Source organism: Bos indicus x Bos taurus, chromosome 18 (assembly GCF_003369695.1).
Source record: "Bos indicus x Bos taurus breed Angus x Brahman F1 hybrid chromosome 18, Bos_hybrid_MaternalHap_v2.0, whole genome shotgun sequence".
Taxonomy (NCBI): domain Eukaryota; kingdom Metazoa; phylum Chordata; class Mammalia; order Artiodactyla; family Bovidae; genus Bos; species Bos indicus x Bos taurus.
This window is the reverse complement of record NC_040093.1, coordinates 10,268,016-10,285,575: the sequence shown is the minus strand read 5'-3', so window position 1 is coordinate 10,285,575 and position 17,560 is coordinate 10,268,016. Positions and strand designations below refer to the sequence as shown.

Sequence of the window (17,560 nt, the reverse complement as noted above, 5' to 3'; positions counted from 1 at the left end):
AGCTTGAAGATGCCTTAGCAGGCAGCTGCTAAGTCCAAGCGGGGGCGGGGTGGGGGGGGAATGGGGACAAAAACTGACCTCCTACCCCCATCCTGTTTTTGGTAGACAAGCACCATGCCCTTTCTGCTGGTGGGGGAGGGGACTTCTGGTTTCTGGTACAAATAGTGGCTAACAGAAGGAAGATAACACGTCCAAATTCAAACAACCAGATCTTTCTACTCCCCTGAAAAGCGATTGGTTTGGAGATGCACATGTAGCCTAGGGAAGACTAGAACTGAAAGTTTTTTTCCACAAATAGCCATCCAGGGGACAGTAAGGCCAAAGTGCAGAGGCCAGAGTCCCTAGTAGAAACATGGTCTGAACTAGTGTTGTCCAACAGAACTTTTTGCAATGATGGAAATGTACTCTATCTGTGCTATCCAATAGGGTAGCCATGGGCCACATGTGGCCACCCTTGCATATGACTAGTGCTACTGAGGAATTTAAATAGCCACATATGGTTCATGGCTACCCTACAGGCCCTTTTTCCAGTGACAGCCCCTTTCTGCCAAAGAGCTTGAGCCAACTTTGGCACTTAAAAGTTGAGTCTAAAACAAGAGGTGCCTTTGAAATAACAGTGGAATCCAATGGCAAGCCAAATCTCTAAGACAGCAGAGTGAGACAAGGGAACAGGGACCCAGCCTTGGGCAGGGGGAGGAATAGGAGTAAAGAGGAGGGCGGGGCCAGGATTCAGGTCCACCAAGCCCTCACATCAGAATAGACCTGAGATTCTTAAATATATATGTATTTTTTCATCTCTGGACACACTTCAATCACACCCCTTCTGCCTTCCGCTCCCAACTGCAAACCAAGTGCAGCAGACACAACACAGCACACATAAGGGGCCCCTCTCTTTCACCAAAGCTGGGGACAGGGCACAGCTTGGGGATGGAAGAGCCTCGAGGTGAGGTAAATATGGAGGTTCTAGAATCCAGTGGGCTGAGTTCTAGATCTAGGGGATGGGACCAGGATGCAGCACAGAGGCGGGGTTCTAGAATCAGCAGCTGGGACCCAGAACCCAGTGGTTTCATGGTGGGTCTAGCAGTTGAGGGTTGTTTGGGGGAGGGTGCAGGAGAAGACAGCCAGTTGTCCTCAACAGAGGGATTCCCTGGAAGCCACAGGAGTCTAGAGATATGGGGGAATTCAGATTCAGGGAAGGAGGAGTAGGGTCTGGTCCAGAAAAGGCCAGAAAGGCATCTAGACCAAGACAGTGTTCTCCAGTAGGAATGAGAAGCCAAGTGGTTCTGCCCCCACTTGCTTGGCCAAAGTGCAGAGGAAGAAGGGAGTTGGGGTGGAGGGATCCTCCAGGCAGAGTTGGACACCCCAGGGAGGGCTCCCTCAGAGTAAACAGGACTGCACTGGCCTGGAGCTCGAGTTCTGGAGCTGAAATAGAGAACCTGCACTCAGTTAAGTCCCTGAAAGGGCGCCAGCTCTGGACTTGATTGTCTCACTAGCAGAGACGGCACATGGTTTCTAGTGCTCAGTGGCGTCCTGGCCAGGCCTGCACGTGGCAGACTCTGTATGCTGTAGAATTAGTAAGCGCAAGGGATTCTAGGAGCCCCAGCATAAAAGGCAACAGAGCAGGTTTCTGAAAACCTCTGGCACCACGGCAGGGCAATGGCAGATCCCTGGCCTCTGGGACGGCCCGGGGGGGAACTCCAGGGCACAATAAAGGCACAGTGTTGTGGATACTGGAGTGTTGGGGATTCCAAGAGCGGGGCTAGAGGGGCTGGAGTGTATGGCGGAGGAGGCGGGGTTGTGGACCCCACAGAGGGTTGAAGATCTGGAGTGAAGTTTTGAGACAGCGCCATTCCACATCCATTCTCTGGATAAGGGAGGCAGGGTTGGCGGGGCGGGGGGCGGGAAGGGATAGTGTGGGGTTGGGGATTTAGTTGCGTTCCTCGCCCAGGGAGCTGGCGGGGCTAAGGGGTTCGCTGGGGGTGCTGACTGAGCTGGAGGGCGCTGTGTCCACAGACCCACGCTTGCTCCCGGTGGAAGAGGTGCAGGAGGCGCGGCGTGGCCACTCGGGGGCGCGGATGTTGCGCCGGTCCTTGGCGGCCTCCTCGTCCTCGTCGTAGCGCTCGTCATCTTCATCAGGTGGTAAGTCCCGGGGTTCCTCCTCATCCTCGCTCTGGTGCGGGCTGGAGTGTCGCGACAGCGAGGGTGATGGTGGCACTGAGGCTGGCCGTGGGTAGCGGTAGCCCTGGGTCTGTGTACGGAGGTGTGGCCACAAACCGCAGAGTGAGCAGAGGCCCCCTAGAGCCAGCCTGGGCGTCCAACGTCCCAGTCGCAACGAGGCCTTGCGATTCCAGGAGGGACACCCCACCTCACCCCCCCAACCCCCTTTCTAGCTCCTGGCCCACCAGAGGGACCTCCGGATCCACTTACCGCGTCAGCCTCGTGAGGCTCGTAGGTGAAGTATTCTGGAAAGGCCTTGGCCAGCGCCATGTGGCGCGCTGACATGTAGTACTTGTTGGAGGAAAAGAAGTGGGGTGGGCATCAGGGGGCAGGAGCAGACCCCGCCCCCGAGATTTGGCGGCGGGGCGAGTCCTGGCTACACCTTCAATCAGATCAGCACACGCCACGGTGATTTCCATTTAACCTCTAGGCCAATCACGACCGAGGCTCCACCCCTTATGTAGATAAGCAAGGCTGTGAATGGACAGACTCTGAGCCACACCCACTAAGAGGGTCGGGATTCTCCAATCAGGTACATCTTTGGCCACACCCTTATGCAAATAGAGAACTTCCAACCCAGGTATCTTCTGGATGATAGTTTCTTAAAGGGACAGCAAGCGTTACAAAAAAGAGAGCGTGCCCTTTGTGTCAGCTTTCGAGGCTTGGGGAATCAGACACCCAGAGCCGGAAGTGACTGATTCACCGGCAGAGGACAGGGAGGGGAGTTATACCCGGCCTAGGTATTTCCAGTCCAGAAGGTCAGAGAGGCGCTCCGTTCGGTTCCGCTGGATAATGCGCTGCCTTCGGCTCTGCTGGCAGAAACTGTAGAGGAAGGAGGTGAGCTGCGAGCAGGAATCATCCAGACTGCGGAATCGCCGGTCCAGAATGTAGATACCTGTCGGGGCCAGGACGGGGGGTCTCAGAGAACAGACTGAAAACCTTCATTCTCTCTGGGACTCTGCGAGCACCAGGAGGCCTCCCTCCCACTGGGACTAAGGAGTCCACTCCCTCCTTTTAGTGGCCCAAGAGTCCACGCCCCTCTTTCCCAGGATTCAAATATTTCGGCTCTCAGTCCGGACGCTGACCGTAAGCTGAGGGGTCTGCGATGTGTTCCTCCATGAAGCAGCCGAATCCGGAGAGGTTGGTGGAGACACTGGGGATACCCATTACCGTGCATTCAGCTGCGGGAAGGTGTGAGAAAGGTCTGCTTACTTTCCGTCTTTACAGTATTGTCTTCAGATCAGATCAAATCAGTCGCTCAGTCGTGTCCGACTCTTTGCGACCCCATGAATTGCAGCACGCCAGGCCTCCCTGTCCATCACCAACTCCCAGAGTTCACTCAGACTCACGTCCATCGAGTCAGTGATGCCATCCAGCCATCTCATCCTCTGTCGTCCCCTTCTCCTCCTGCCCCCAATCCCTCCCAGCATCAGAGTCTTTTCCAATGAGTCAACTCTTAAATCCCAATAAAAGCTTCAATGGCGCCCTCTACTGGAGCCTTTAATAAGTGCCGGGCGCTGTGCTGAGTAAATCAGAAGCCAAAAAAATCAAGCTGTGCATTAGCCCACGAGTGATAGTCCCTATTTCTTAGAGGAGACGCTAAGAGGTCCAGAAAAGGGAATTCACTTGTCCAAGGGCTCAGGGTAAGAAAAAGTCTATAATTGGGCAATAAAGATGCTAATTTATTGAGCCCGGTACTCTGGGCCAGTGTCGACCATTTTAACGAATCCTTAAAACTTGTAAGATACTTTGCTGTGCCAGGTTACACTGTTTTGGTTTTCATAACTTCATAGTCTGTTTTGTTGTTGTTGTTGTTTGTTTGTTTTGCTTTTTTTTTTTGGCCACACTGTGTGGAATGTGGGATCTTAGTTCCCCAACCAGAGATGGAGCCCATGCCCCCTGCATAGGGAGCCAGGAACCTCAATCACTGGACCACCACAGAAGTCCCCATAGTCTGTTTTGATAGGAGGTAAGATAAGATCTCTCATTATTACTAACCCTGTGTGCAGAGCACCTTCTATACCTCATTTACTACCTTAAAATAATGCTGAGAAATGCTTCAAGGAGTTTATTATACTTCCTATGTGTTTCTAAAAATATCTGTAAGCTGCAAAAGTAGGCACTACATATGACAAGGCTTATTAAAAAAAAAAAAATAGAGGCTAGAGGTAGCACTTCTAGCTCAGTGGCTAAAGAATCTGCCTGCAATGGAGGAGACCTGGGTTCAATTCCTTAGTCGGGAAGATCTCCTGAAGAAGGAAATGGCAACCCACTGAAGTATTCTTGCCTGGGGAATCCCACGGACAGAGGATCCTGGCAGGCTACAGTCCATGGAGTCGCAAAGAGTCGGACACAACTTAGTGACTAAACCACCATCACCATGGGAAAAATAGGGTTGGGGCTGGTCACATCGTTCTAACCGTGGATGAAAACGAAACTGGCAAGTTTCCTAATCATCACACAAGTACTGTTTAAAAGATCTGTCAAATTACTCATCACTGAAGAAATACTACAGCAAATGTGGTATTTATTTACCCTTAAAAACATAGGAAAGTAGCTGGATTGTTAGCAAACTGTGCATTTAAGCTGTTGCTGTTTGCGGAAACCAAACAGTAGCAAACAGAGAAATCACGTGTGAACTCTGACATCAGCCCTCTAGTTACTCATCACATGAGCTGCTGTGTCACAGAAACACATGAACAGACTGTTCCCATTGTTCCTCTTTCGCAAGGGTGGAGCTTGGAGCTCAGGGAGGGCGAGTCCCTTGGCTCAGGATCATGCCAGATGCTGAACTCACCTGGTGTGTAGCCCCAAGGCTCATAGTAGGAGGGGAAGACCCCAAGGTGGCAGCCACGGACAAATTCCTCATAGTCCACAGGGAGCAGAGGGCTCGTAGAAGACAGGAACTCCGGGTGAAAAATCACCTGGCAGCGAAAAACAAGGGCTCAACCTGAGCACCCTATTTAGCTCCTCCCTGGGTGGAGGGAGCTCCCAGGGTGCTCTCTGGGTGGCTCAGAGAGGATGCAAGACTTGACCAAACCCACACAAGTCAGTGTCAGGACAAAGATAGGAATCCAAGGCTGTCTGCCTCAGAAGCAAAGGTTCTTTCTAAACACTGCAGTCCTTTCATAAACTAGGGTAGATTGGGAACATGAGGGCCAGGCTCCATCCCTCATATCACACCCCTTCCTCCTAAACCACTCCCCCCGACTTTGCTCAACCCCACCCTGGCCAGTGCACTCACCTTGACTCTGTCAGCACTACTATTAAAGAGGCCGATTCGGCGGATGGTTGTCAAGATGGGGTCTGAGGAGTCATCCAGCATATTGTGGGTGCACACAGGAGGGAAAGATTGCCGCTGTAGGGGCCACAAGTTGGGGTGTGGGGTCAGGCAAGGGCCCAGAGGGCTCCCTCCTTCCCCATGAGCCATGCTGATCCTGGGGATCTAAGGGGACCACAATTCTCACCAGGTTGTGGAGCAACAAACCCAGGAGATTACCAGGAGTTGTAGATTTCCTACTTGGCTCTATCTGTAAAGGTTTTCATTTCCTTTTAACCACCATGAGCTGAAAAGAAACTATAATCTTCAGCTGTCTTTGAGGCAGAGCCAGGGTTAACATGCCTCACAGAATACAGGGAATTGTAGCTAAACTTGTTCTGTACTCTGGGCTGTCACCAAAGAAACCCAAATGGATTGTAACTCCCAGCAATTGATGGGTGCAGAGACTGTGCCTTTCAGGGGCTGCTTGCTGGGAGTTACAGTTTTCTTATGAAAATCCTGGATCTCCTCTCCACCTCCACCCTCAAAAGCCCACTCTCAAAAGAAACCACAGTTCCCACGAGTCACTAGAGGAAGACAGAGCTAGTGCAATAGCAGTCCCAGAGACTGCTGGGATGTATAGTTCTTTGCAGCTGTCCCATCATTCCTCTCATTAAAATATCTACTCCTCCTCAGTTTACTGACTCCAGGAGCCCAGGAAACTACAACTCCCAGCAGCCTCATGGCAGAAACATCCTCAGTGAGGCCAACTGCCTAAGGAACTTTTGGAAATTTTAGTTTGGCCAAAAACAGGTCACACCTTATTTGAGCAACTTGGCTGTCTTGGTTTCCATTCCCCAGGTAATGGATCACCAACACTGACCACAGATACCAAAAACCCATGACTCCAGAGAAGAAAAGAACTCTAATTCCCAGAAGTCTCTGGGGGCAGGGAGAGTCAAGGTAGCAAAAAGCCCCCAGGGGCTGCTGGGAGTTGTAGTTCTCATTCTGTGGCTGCCGATCGTCTCTAAGGTTTCCCATCCCTCTAATTAACCCCAGGTATGTAAAGAAGCTACAACTCCCAAGGCTATCTGGGAACTTAGAAACAACCAGTGGGAGAAGAAACACCAACTGCTGAGAATTTTCAGTGTTCTTCAAGGAGTGTTTCAGCTGACCCCAGTCTACCCCCAGAGGACCAACAAAACTACCACTCCCAGCAGCCTCTGGGGGAAGAGGTAGAGGTAGCATGCAGCAAAGCCCAAAGTCAGCAGGGAGTTGTAGTTCTCCTTTTGCAGTAAACTGAACAGAGCCTGACACAACTGAACAACTAACACTTTCATTATTGACTTTAGTCTACGGTCCCTTCTACCTTTTGTTCATGGAGTCCCCAAGGACTCAAAGGAATTACAACTCCCAGCAGCCTCTGTGGCAGAATAAGCTGTGGGAAAGCAGGCTACCCTAAAGGCTTCTGGGAATTGAAAATATACCAGTCAGCTCACACCCTTCTGACTTCAAAATTGATTCCTGGAATAAGGGCTTGGCGATAAAGCTGAACTCCCAGCCATCTCTGGGGTCAGAGCTAACATGGCAGTCTGCCTCAGGGGCTGCTTCTGGGAATCGCCATCTCTCGACTCGGGAGTTCAAACCATACCTGTGTGGCAAAGATAGCTCTCTTCATCATAGTGAAGTCCTCCTTGTCCAGCATCTTGTTCATGTCTGGGAGGCTCCCCCTGTAAGGCGAGCAGGGGGATGCATCTGGGCATGGGTGACGAGAGGGTTTAGAGCCCAGGAGGATGCAGGGCTGAGGGCAGGGCACTCACACCAGCAAGGATTCGTAAAGCTTCCTCCCAAACTTTTCCTTCACTGTGTTGGCCGTATCCCTGGAGGAAGCAGAGCGACAACATTACATAGAGACCAGCTGCCATTCATTGTTAGGCTTCTGGGGCAGCTGGGAAGTTGAGGTCTGAGCAGAGAGAAGCCCTGGGGATTTCTGGGCTGGAGGATGGGGACTCGGGGTATTAGGTCCTAGAAGGCTTGGTTTCCTTGTGCCTTGCATCAGCTGTGTGGCCAGGGACAGATGGGCTTCCCTCTCTGACTTCGGTGACTCATCTGTCAGATGGGGATAAAAATAGAAGCAACCTCAAAGGTTTGCAGTGCGAATTCAATGAGGTCATGACAAAAAATGCACAGTGCCTGGCACACAGTGAACCTTCCAGAAATGTCAGCTATTATTAGGATTTGTGCTAGCGATCCTAAGCCCCATTTTATTAAAAGGGAAAATTACGTTCTGAGAGGGGAAAATGTATGGACACAAGTAAAGCTACCCAAGTGCCACCCTACAATGTCATTGACATTCCTCTGTTCATGGTCCTCTCAGAGCTCTGGCTTCATTTTCTACCCCATCTCCCTAGGGCATTCTGCTCCATCCCCATTGGCTTCCTTGCTGTTTCTCAAACATGCTCCAGGGCCTTTGCACTTGCTGTTCCCTCTGCCTGAAATGCTGTTCCCCAGATATGCACAATGCTCTCTCCCTCATTTCCTCTCTTGGTCTCTACTTGCTGGTACTTTCTCACTGTGACCTATCACGACAACCCCATCTCATATCCCAGTCCTGCCTTTTTTTTTTTTGGCCAGAGCACTTTCTATAGAACTTTCTAGAACGTGAACTCAATGAGGGCAGGGATTTTACCTTTCTGGTTCACAACTGTGTTCCCAATGCCTGGAACAGCACCTGGCACACAGTAGGAGCTCAAGGAATAGCCAGCCAATGGCTAGTGAGTGGGTTTTACAGCTGAAGAAACTGAGGCTTGGACTTCCCTGATGGTCCAGTGGTTAAGAATCCCCGTGCCAATGCAGGGGACACAGGTTCAATCCCTGGTCTAGGAAGATCCCACATGCCCCAGGCAACTAACCTGTGCACAACGACTGACACCACACTCTAGAGCCTGCGAGCCACAACTACTGAGGCCTGTGCACCCCAGAGCCCGTGCTCTGCAACAAGAGAAGCCACTGCAATGACATGCCTGCACACTGCAGCTCAAGAGTAGCCCCAGCTCAACATGACTAGAGAAAGCCCATGTGCAGCAACAAAGACCCAGGTGCAGCCAAAAATAAAATAAGTAATTAAAAAAAGAAAAAGAAACAGGCTTGTGCAACTAAGAGTTCACATGCGAAAGATCCCATGTGCTGCAACTAAGACTCAGGGCAGTCAAATAAATAATAAATATTAAAAGAAAAAAGAGAGCTTCCCTGATAGCTCAGTGGGTAACGAATCTGCCTGCAATGCAGGAGACCCAGGTTCAATTCCTGAGTCAGGAAGATCCCCTGGAGAAGGGAAAGGCTACCCACTCCAGTATTTTGGCCTGGAGAATTCCATGGACTGTATAGTCCATGGGGTCGCAAAGAGTTGGATATGACTGAGTGACTTTTACTTCCACGACCGTATATGACACAATGCAGGGGACACGGATTCAATCCCTGGTCCAGGAAGATTCCACATCCCATGGAGCAACTAAGCCCGAGCTCTATAACTACTGAGCCCACGCACTGAAACTAGAGAGTAACCCCTGCTCGTCACAACTAGAGAAAGCCCATGCAGAGCAATGAAGACCCAGCACAGCCAAGAAAAGGAAGGAAGAGAGAAAGGCTTGAGAGGCTGAGTGGCTGGCCTCAGGTTACAAAGCCAGCGTGGGACAGGGGCGTGAGCTGAACTCGCTGGTTGGATATCAGAGCCCTGGTCCTGCAGTCACATTCACCCTGCCTGTGACTGCAATTTCGTATGCCCCGGGGCCGGACACATCTGAAGCCAGTGACTTTGCTAGGAATCAGGTCGGGGATGGGTTGATCATGTTACAGATGACAAAACTGAGACTCCGGGAGAAACGGGGGACCCAAAGCACACAGATGGGAGTGGGAGCCGCAGGAAATGCTGGGCCAAGGACTGCTGACCAAAGCTGCTTGCGCACGGCCTGGCCCTTAAGGGTTTCCACGTTGAAATTGTTGGTCCGAGCCGGCATGATGAAGAAGGCGACCACCGTCTGCTCACTGCCATTCACCTGGGGCAGAGGAAAGGGAGGGCCTTGTGTGTGTGTGTGTATGTGTGTGTGAGTGAGCATCACATGGGAGAAGGCTGAGACCACCCACCCATTTTCACCCCCCAAGACCACTAGGACCCTGCCATGTCCCTTCCTGTCAAGAATATAGGACAGAGCTACCGTCCCCACTGGGACTCTGATCTTCTTTCTGAGTCGTCCCTACACTCCCATTTTATACATAGGTTTCCCTGCCCCCACCTCCCCAGGTCTCCATTCTCCTTCTCTTTGACCCCTTGCAGCCCAGGCCTTACTCTGAGCAGATAGTTGAGCCGGGCCAAGGCCTCCAGGAAGACGTCAGCCCCCTTGTTGGAGAACTCATAGCGGCCGGCGATAAAGAAGTACAAGGTCTTGTCCAAGTTGAAGTCTAGGTGCCTAAAGAAGCCACAACCCAGGGTGAAGCCAAGACCCTCACCCACTCACCCCAGCCTCAAAACTACAAACCCCAGAAGCCACTGGGGCAAAGAACATCTTAGGACAGAGGCATCATGGGAACTCATCATGGGAACTGTGGTTCTTTTCTCCTTAGACAGGGATTTCCTTAAATACTCAGCCATTGTGCTGGTGCTCAAGAACTCAAGAGACTGAGCCCTCAGCTCTCCCCTCTATTGATCCCAGGAGTCTGGGCTCCCAACCCCCTCCTCTCTCGAGACCTAAGTATCTGGCCTACATACCCATAAAAATGGCCCCGCACAAACTCCTGGATTCGAGCCTTGCTCTGAGCATGGAGGTTCTGGAACTCATGCATGGCAGAGAATTTCTTCACATTCAGTCCATTGGGGGTCACGATATCTGGGATTGGGGGAGAAGGTCCCACATTTCATTTCTTCATTTCTTCATTCAGATCAATGTGGCTGAATGAATAAATGAAGGAAAGACCCCTTTCCTTTCACAATGTTTTTGTTTCGATAGCTCCTCTGTGAGTTCCTGCAGTGACCCAATTGCCCTACCACTCAGACACCTTCTTGCCCAATATTGCTTGCTTATTTCAGAAGCCTAACCACAATTCCCATCAGCCCCTGTGAATGGCTAACTAAACAGGGAACAGATCAGCATCAAGGCTTCTGGGAGTTGTAGTTCTTTTGTTTCCCCTACACTTTGGAGAAGGAGATGGCAACCCACTCCAGTGTTCTTGCCTGGAGAATCCCAGGGACGGGGGAGCCTGGTGGGCTGCCGTCTATGGGATCACACAGAGTCGGACACGACTGAACGATTTAGCAGCAGCAGCAGCACCCTGAGCTGGGGGAATGAATCAATGTCCCCATCCTGTTTCTCTACCTTCAAGCCTCTTTTATGGCCCCAACTGTTTGCTATTGTCATAGAAATTAAACTGTATCATTGAAAAACTATAACCCCCACCAGCTGCTGGGATAAAATTCCAGGAATATAAGGAGCTGTCCAGCCAAAGGCCTTGCACCCATCGACAATAGATGCTCTAGTTTGGAAAGAATAATTGGTTCTAACACTGCTTTTCTCAAAAATAAAATGCAAGGAACTTCCTTCCTCTTTGTAAGACCAATATCTATATTAGTCAGTAAAAGAATTTTACCATTTCTGAAATTAAAGAAACTACACCTCCCATTAGTCTCTAGGGTATACAGTCAGGCAGCCTCATATTCAGGCCAGCAACTTATGGCCTTCTGGGAGTTGTAGTTCTCTGCTCTTTACAGCAAAAAAAAAAAAAAAATGGTTGGTACAGGCTTTGGCACAGACTACCTCGTTTACGTCTACGGTCCCCAGCCTGTTTCCTACCTGGTTTCCTTTTGAGTAGGTGCTGAGCCTCAATGGCGGTAATCTGGGACACAGTAGTGAAGACATGAGCGCAGTGGGCTGCGGCCCGCTCCATGCAGTAGCGGTGATAGATTTGCCTCTCACCTGCTTCTTTGTCCACGTTGAACTGGGCAGGCAGAAAGGGCGATCAGGTTAGAAGGACTGGGGAAAGATAGAAGGTCCAGTCTGCAGTGTCTTGGGTGAGACGGGGGCTGAAAGCTGGACTCCTGGGTCTGAGGGTGGAGAGGACTGGGGATTTGGACTCCTGGGTCCCAGGAGAAGAGAGAACTTGATCCCCTTGGGCTTTGAAGACAGCTTTGGGCTGTCTTGTAACATTGGCAACCCCCATTTGCCACATCCCCAGCTCACATTCTCCAGGTTGTTGTAGAAGTCCACAGCCCCAGCACACAGGTATCGCCCCAGCAGCGTGGCGTGGGTGGTGAAGATGGTAGCCACGGGCAGCCGCCGGGCGCGGCACAGGCAGAGCCCGACACCTGCCAACCACTCGTGGAAGTGTGCGACCACGTGTGGTTTCTCCTCGCTCTGGGCCAGGAACTGTGGGGCAATAGAGACAGGGCCGCTGTGTCTCCATGTATTTTGTGAAGACAACCAGTGATCCCCCACGTAGATGAGGAAGCAGGAGAGCGGTAAATCTACCCCCACTACTGCACAGAGTAGGTGGTGACCTACTGTAATCCCCATCAGACAAGGATCTCTCAATCCTTGAAGCCACTGGACTACCTGACCTCATCCCCAGAGGCTGATGGGAGTTGTTTTTTTGACCAACCTTCTAAGTCCCAGCGGGGGTTATTGGAAAGACCAAAGTTTTCCCCAGGTCATGAACACAATTCTTGGAGACCCTTTATGCCAGTCAAGAGTAGACCTGTACTGAACACTTGCTGAAGGACAACTCCCAGGATGCCCTAGAAGCAGCCAGTTTATAAACTGTTTGTCCCAAGGTGTGGGGAAAGAAAAGCATCTTGAGTCTTTTAAAACCTAGAAGAGGGTCAGTAACAGGATTCCTGGTTCTCAGATAGGCTGGGGATTCCTAAACATCCGGGGCCCCATCTGAAAGCCAAGTCTAGCCCAATATATGGAGAAGGCGATGGCACCCCACTCCAGTACTCTTGCCTGGAAAATCCCATGGACAGAGGAGCCTGGTAGGCTGTTGTCCATATGGTTGCTAAGAGTCAGACACGACTGAGCGACTTCACTTTCACTTTTCACTTTCATGCATTGGAGAAGGAAATGGCAACCCACTCCAGTGTTCTTGCCTGGAGAATCCCAGGGACGGGGGAGCCTGGTGAGCTGCCGTCTATGGGGTCGCACAGAGTCGGACACGACTGAAGTGACTTAGCAGCAGCAGCAGCAGCCCAATATAGGATGAGAGAATTACAACTCCCAGAATTCCCTAGGGTGAGCCTTCCCGTCAAGCCAGCCTCCTCTAGAGCTAGGAGCTTGGAATTTCCATATTTGGAAGACTGGAGTGGATGATCTGGAGTTGAGACTGGCTCTCTGAAGAAAGAACAATCTAGGCCCCTGGATGTCCATGTTCCCAAAGATTAGATCTAATCCCTGGATTAAAGGACTACAATTCCCAGAATGCTTGGGCAGAAGAGACACCAACAATCCTCCAACCACCTGGCAACCCTCTGGCCAGGGGCTGATGGCCGTTGTAATTTGGGACCTGGGGTCAAAAGGAGTGACAGAGGCGCTGACAGTGGGGCCTACCTCACCCAGGAACCAGGTGGTGAGGAAGCCAAAAAGGACGGCGTCGTTGGCCTCCCGGTCGTACCAGGGCACCCCGATGTTGCATGTGTCCCATAGCTCCCCCTTCCAGCGCTCCAGGGCCCAGGCTGAGGCCCCCACATCGAGGAGCACCACCAGGGGGCCCCCCTCAATCAGCCAGCGCCCGAAGTACACCTGCAGAGGGAACACAGGAAGGCTTAGGGTTTTGGCCACCTGCCTCTGGTCACAGCATCTGTGTGTCTTCCATCCCCAGGCAGACGTCCAGGCTCACAGCCTGGGTTCTTCTACCTTCTTTTTCTTTATCTGCTGCTAATTTTTCACCCGTGGCCTTATTCCTCCGTTTGCTGTTAGTTATTCCTCCCACAATCTTTTCTCATCTCGGCTGTGGCATCTCTCCCCATTCCTTGCTTCATTTCTTTCTTTTCAAAATTTTTGTTTATTTTTGCCACACCACACAGCATGTGTGATCTTAGATCCTGATCAGGGATTGAACTTGTGCCCCCTGAGTGGGAAAGTCCCCCTTGCTTAGTTGCTATAACAGCTGTCGCCCTTCACTACTTATAACCTACACTGCTCATGTCCTGCCTCTGAGTCCCGTACTGCCCTGCTAATCATTTCTCCAACCCGCTGCCTTGTTTCTATGTCCACTGCCACATTTCTCCCACCAGTCATCAAGCGGCTTTCTCCCATCAGCTTTCCTTTCTGAGGCTCACTGGCTGCTGCTTTTACCCCTTGCTGCCTTGTTTCTGATTCTTTCACCATATACCTCACCTGCTTCCTCTTTCCCCTGCTCCCAGCCCATCTTACACTCTGCAGCCTGCTTTCTAATACTGCCCGCCCACTTTCCACACCCTGGGGGCTACCACTGCGGAGTTTCTAAGCCTCCAGGTTGGATTTCTGCCCCCTGCCATGTTTCTCTGATCTGTCGGCTTCCTCCAGATTCCTGTGGCCCAGCTTCTGGGCCTGCTGCCACACCTCCATCCGGCTGAGCCACCCTACTCCTCCCAATGAGGCTTTTCCCTGATGCCCCTCCCCCTCCCAGCTGTTGTCTGCCCTTTGGCTGGGGGGGCTATTCTTAGGCCCCCAGCACGTGGACAGCAGCTGCCCTGGGGGAGGGACTGGGCCGCCCTAGGGTTCCTTAGGGACACAGCCCCTCCTGATTGGACTCCAGACCCCGTCCCAAACCAGAGGCCGTGAATGAATGAAGGCAAGCATGTACCTCTCCCTCCCAGAACCCAACCTGTCTATGCCTCAGCCCTGTTGCCTTCAGGCCTAACCTCTGTTCTCATCCTCAGTCCTCACTAGGTGCCTGGCACTCTCGCCCTCCTCTTTGTTATTTATCCCCCCTCCCCTCCTCTTTTTAATTCCCAACTCTGCCCATCTGAAATTCTGTCCCCTGGGTCTGCCTGCCTCTCTTCCTCAGTTACCCAGCTTCCTCTCTCCTTCTAGACCCTTCTCTCTAAAACATCAGGCTACCTCTCTTCCCTATCTAGACTCTATTTCCCTGTTGCTCTAATCCCTGGGCAACCGTCACTTTTGGGGACACTCAGCATGTCTCCATCGGCTATCTCGTTTGTCTACCTGCCCACCTCCCTCTGCAAGCTGTTTTAAGTAATAATGATGTGATAATAATAACCACGAAGATAATAGCTCACAGACAGTGCGAACTGCATGCCAGGACCTGGGTTGAAGACTTTTTATGAGCTATTTCATCCTCCCAAGAAATCTCTACGGTGGATGCTATCAGCAAGTTCATCAGTCAAGGTCACACAGGAGGAAGCAGAGAAGGGGAATTTTTTGTGTCTGTGAACTATTTTTAAAGTCTTTAGTGAATTTGTTACAACATTGTTTATGTTTTATGTTTTGTTTCTTTGGCAACCAAGGATGTGAGATCTTAGCTTCCTGACCAGGGATCAAACCCACAACCTCCTGCATTGGAAGGCAAAGTCTTAACCACTGGACTGCCAGGAAAGTCCCCAGAGCCGGTGAATTTGAACTTCAGGCTCCAGAACAACTGCTCCGACCTCCTGCCTCACCCCCACCCCACACCCAGCAGGTTTTATCTGTCCATCTAGCTCTTTTCCTCTCTGCATCTGAGGATCTTGGCCTCTTCCTCTTAGGACCGCCTTTCAGTCTGTCTTGTACCTGCTCTCTGTGTTCATTCACCAATGTCCTAGAGCTGGGGGTTCACCCACTCACTTCGCAGAGTCCTGGATCTCTCTGAGTGTCTGTCAATCTTACCTCCTCTATGTCTGCCTGGGAAAGTACTGGGCCATCCTGAGTTTCTGTGCGGGCCTCCCTGTCTCCCTGGGGCTGCCCACCCCCTGCTCTTCCTCCTTCCGCTGCCCCCACCCCGCGCTCGGCCGGGCCATGCCCCACCTTGCAGCCCTTGCTGTTCATGGAGTCCAGCGTCCTCTTCAGGGCCGGGGTCGGGGGTTCCAGCAGCTCCACCTGGGTCCTCACGCCCTGCTCCGTGTACGGTCCCACCAGGTAGTAGTTGTCACCCCACTCGTCCCCCGTCACCTTTGCCTTCGTCTGCAGCACTGTGTAGATCCCGCCCACTGCGGGCCCAGGTACATGAGAACAGGCCCCAGCTGAGGTCCACAGACCTGGGGCCTGGGAGGGGCGCGGGGGCGCAGGAGCCATGGACCTCTGGCTCAGAGGAAGAGGGAACTGGGAGCCCACACTTCAGGGTCAGAGGGAGGAGGGGAGAGGGGGTTGATGGATGGTACTCCTGGGTCGATGGGAGGAGGGGGCTGGGGTCAGGACTTGGAGGGAGAAGAGGGTTCAGGCTGGACTTCTGAGTCTAAGAGAAGAGACTGGGGGCCTTGGCTCCCAGGTGTGACAGAATTAGGGGCTGGGGCCGAGGAGGACAGAAGCTGACAAGGGTTACCAGGGCCCAAGTTCTTGAATTGCCAGCTTAAGGGAGCTGGGTTTAAATTCCGAGTCAGGCTCCAGGACACAATAAGGGAGAATCCCTCTTCATGGCCTCATTTAGGTTCCCACAGTCATCCCTAAGAAGCCAGAGCTGTCATCTCTCACCCAGCAGGGACTCTGACGACCAGTTCCCCAGTTCTCTCTCCCCACAGGGGGACACAGGCACTCATGGCCCTGCCCCGCCCGTGACTCCATTCCAGACCCAGGAGTCTGGGCCTCCAGACTCCTTACCCCCTGGAGCCTGGACCCTGGCGATCCATGGCTCCGTGTTTGCAGACACCCGCAGCCCCACCACCCCCTGCCCTCTTTTCTCTCCCCAAACTCAGTAATGCAAAATCCCAGCTTCCTTCCTTCTGTGGCACTAGGATGCATCGCTCCTGGGTTTCCAGCCCCAGCCTTCTCCAAACCAGAACATCAGGTGCTTTGGAGCCTGGGACCCAGAAATCCAGACCCCCAGCCACTCCCATCCCAGGGCCCAACCCCTGACCAACTTAGGACTTCCCAGTCTTCCCCCAATCCAGCGCTCATGTGTCTGAAGAGGCTCCTCTACTCCTCCGAATCCGGAGCTCAGGCACTCAGAACCCTGCCATCCAGGCCCCAAAGCTCTCTCACCCTAGGAGCTAAGAATTAGGGTCTCCAGCCTCCTCACATATTTACTCTCAAATGACCAGTTCCCCAAATTCTCCCACCACGATTCGTGCATCCCATCTCCAAGTGGGCTCTCTTTCAAATCCGGAGTTACATCCCAAGATCCTTCCCCACCTAGGGCCACACTTCTGAAGTGCCAAAACCTCCTCCCCTCCCCCGCATCTCCTTCCCTATCGAGGACCCAAGTCTCTGGTCTTTTTCATTTTAACTCCCTCTCCCCTAGGACCCAGGACCTGGGTTTCCAGGCTCCTTTCATCTTATGCGACTCATCCCCTCCCTCCAGGGCCCAGGAGACAAACTCCAGCCCCTCTCCAAGGGCACAGGAGTCACAGGCTCCTTGCCCAGGACCCAGAATCATGCCATGCAGCCTCGTTCGCTGTTACTCAATATTCCGGGCCCCCATCCCCGCCTGCTCTTCTCGTCCGGCTCCCTCTGCCCGATTTGCTCACCCTTGTTGGCCACCTCCCAGGCCACCTCGAAGAGCACTGTGTTCTCCAGGTCGAATTCATCCTCCCAGTCCTCCAGTCCTGGCAGGGAGGACATGGACAAAGTGCGGTTTAGAGGCATGGCCGACGCGGTTAGAGGGCTCCCGGGGGCCACCGGTGGGGGCCCTAGAGGTGTCGAAGGAATGCACTGGGCAGGGCGCCGGGCCAGGTAGCTGGTGCCCGACGGGAAGCTCGCACCGCCCTCGGCTTCCTATTGCACGACCGCACCCCCGCCCGGAGCGGTCAGACCCGGGCTGCAAGCGGCCGCAGCGTCACTGAGCCCCCTGGGGCTCCTGCAGTGAAACCTTGCGGCCACCAGGAGGCGGCGCCCGCCCCCCGGCCAACGCCATTGGTCTGCGCCCGGGGGCGGGGCTCCCGCATCTTCTCATTGGTGGACAGTGTAG

The 17,560-nt window shown here is 52.7% G+C and overlaps 1 protein-coding gene across 1 annotated transcript; it reads right to left on the bottom strand.

The window, feature by feature from the left end:
* Nucleotides 1-763: 763 nt before the first annotated feature.
* Nucleotides 764-17,442, bottom strand: GYS1 (glycogen synthase 1). The gene is made up of 16 exons (XM_027515191.1): nucleotides 17,121-17,442; nucleotides 15,466-15,647; nucleotides 13,069-13,260; nucleotides 11,707-11,892; nucleotides 11,320-11,464; nucleotides 10,242-10,359; nucleotides 9,822-9,942; nucleotides 9,425-9,531; nucleotides 7,297-7,356; nucleotides 7,128-7,206; nucleotides 5,462-5,575; nucleotides 5,015-5,141; nucleotides 3,303-3,398; nucleotides 2,949-3,112; nucleotides 2,428-2,508; nucleotides 764-2,248 (listed from the first exon to the last, which is right to left on the bottom strand). Exons 1-16 carry the CDS (start codon nucleotides 17,236-17,238, stop codon nucleotides 1,928-1,930), a joined length of 2,211 nt encoding a protein of 736 aa, XP_027370992.1. The 5' UTR covers nucleotides 17,239-17,442; the 3' UTR covers nucleotides 764-1,927.
* Between the last annotated feature and the right edge of the window lie 118 nt (nucleotides 17,443-17,560).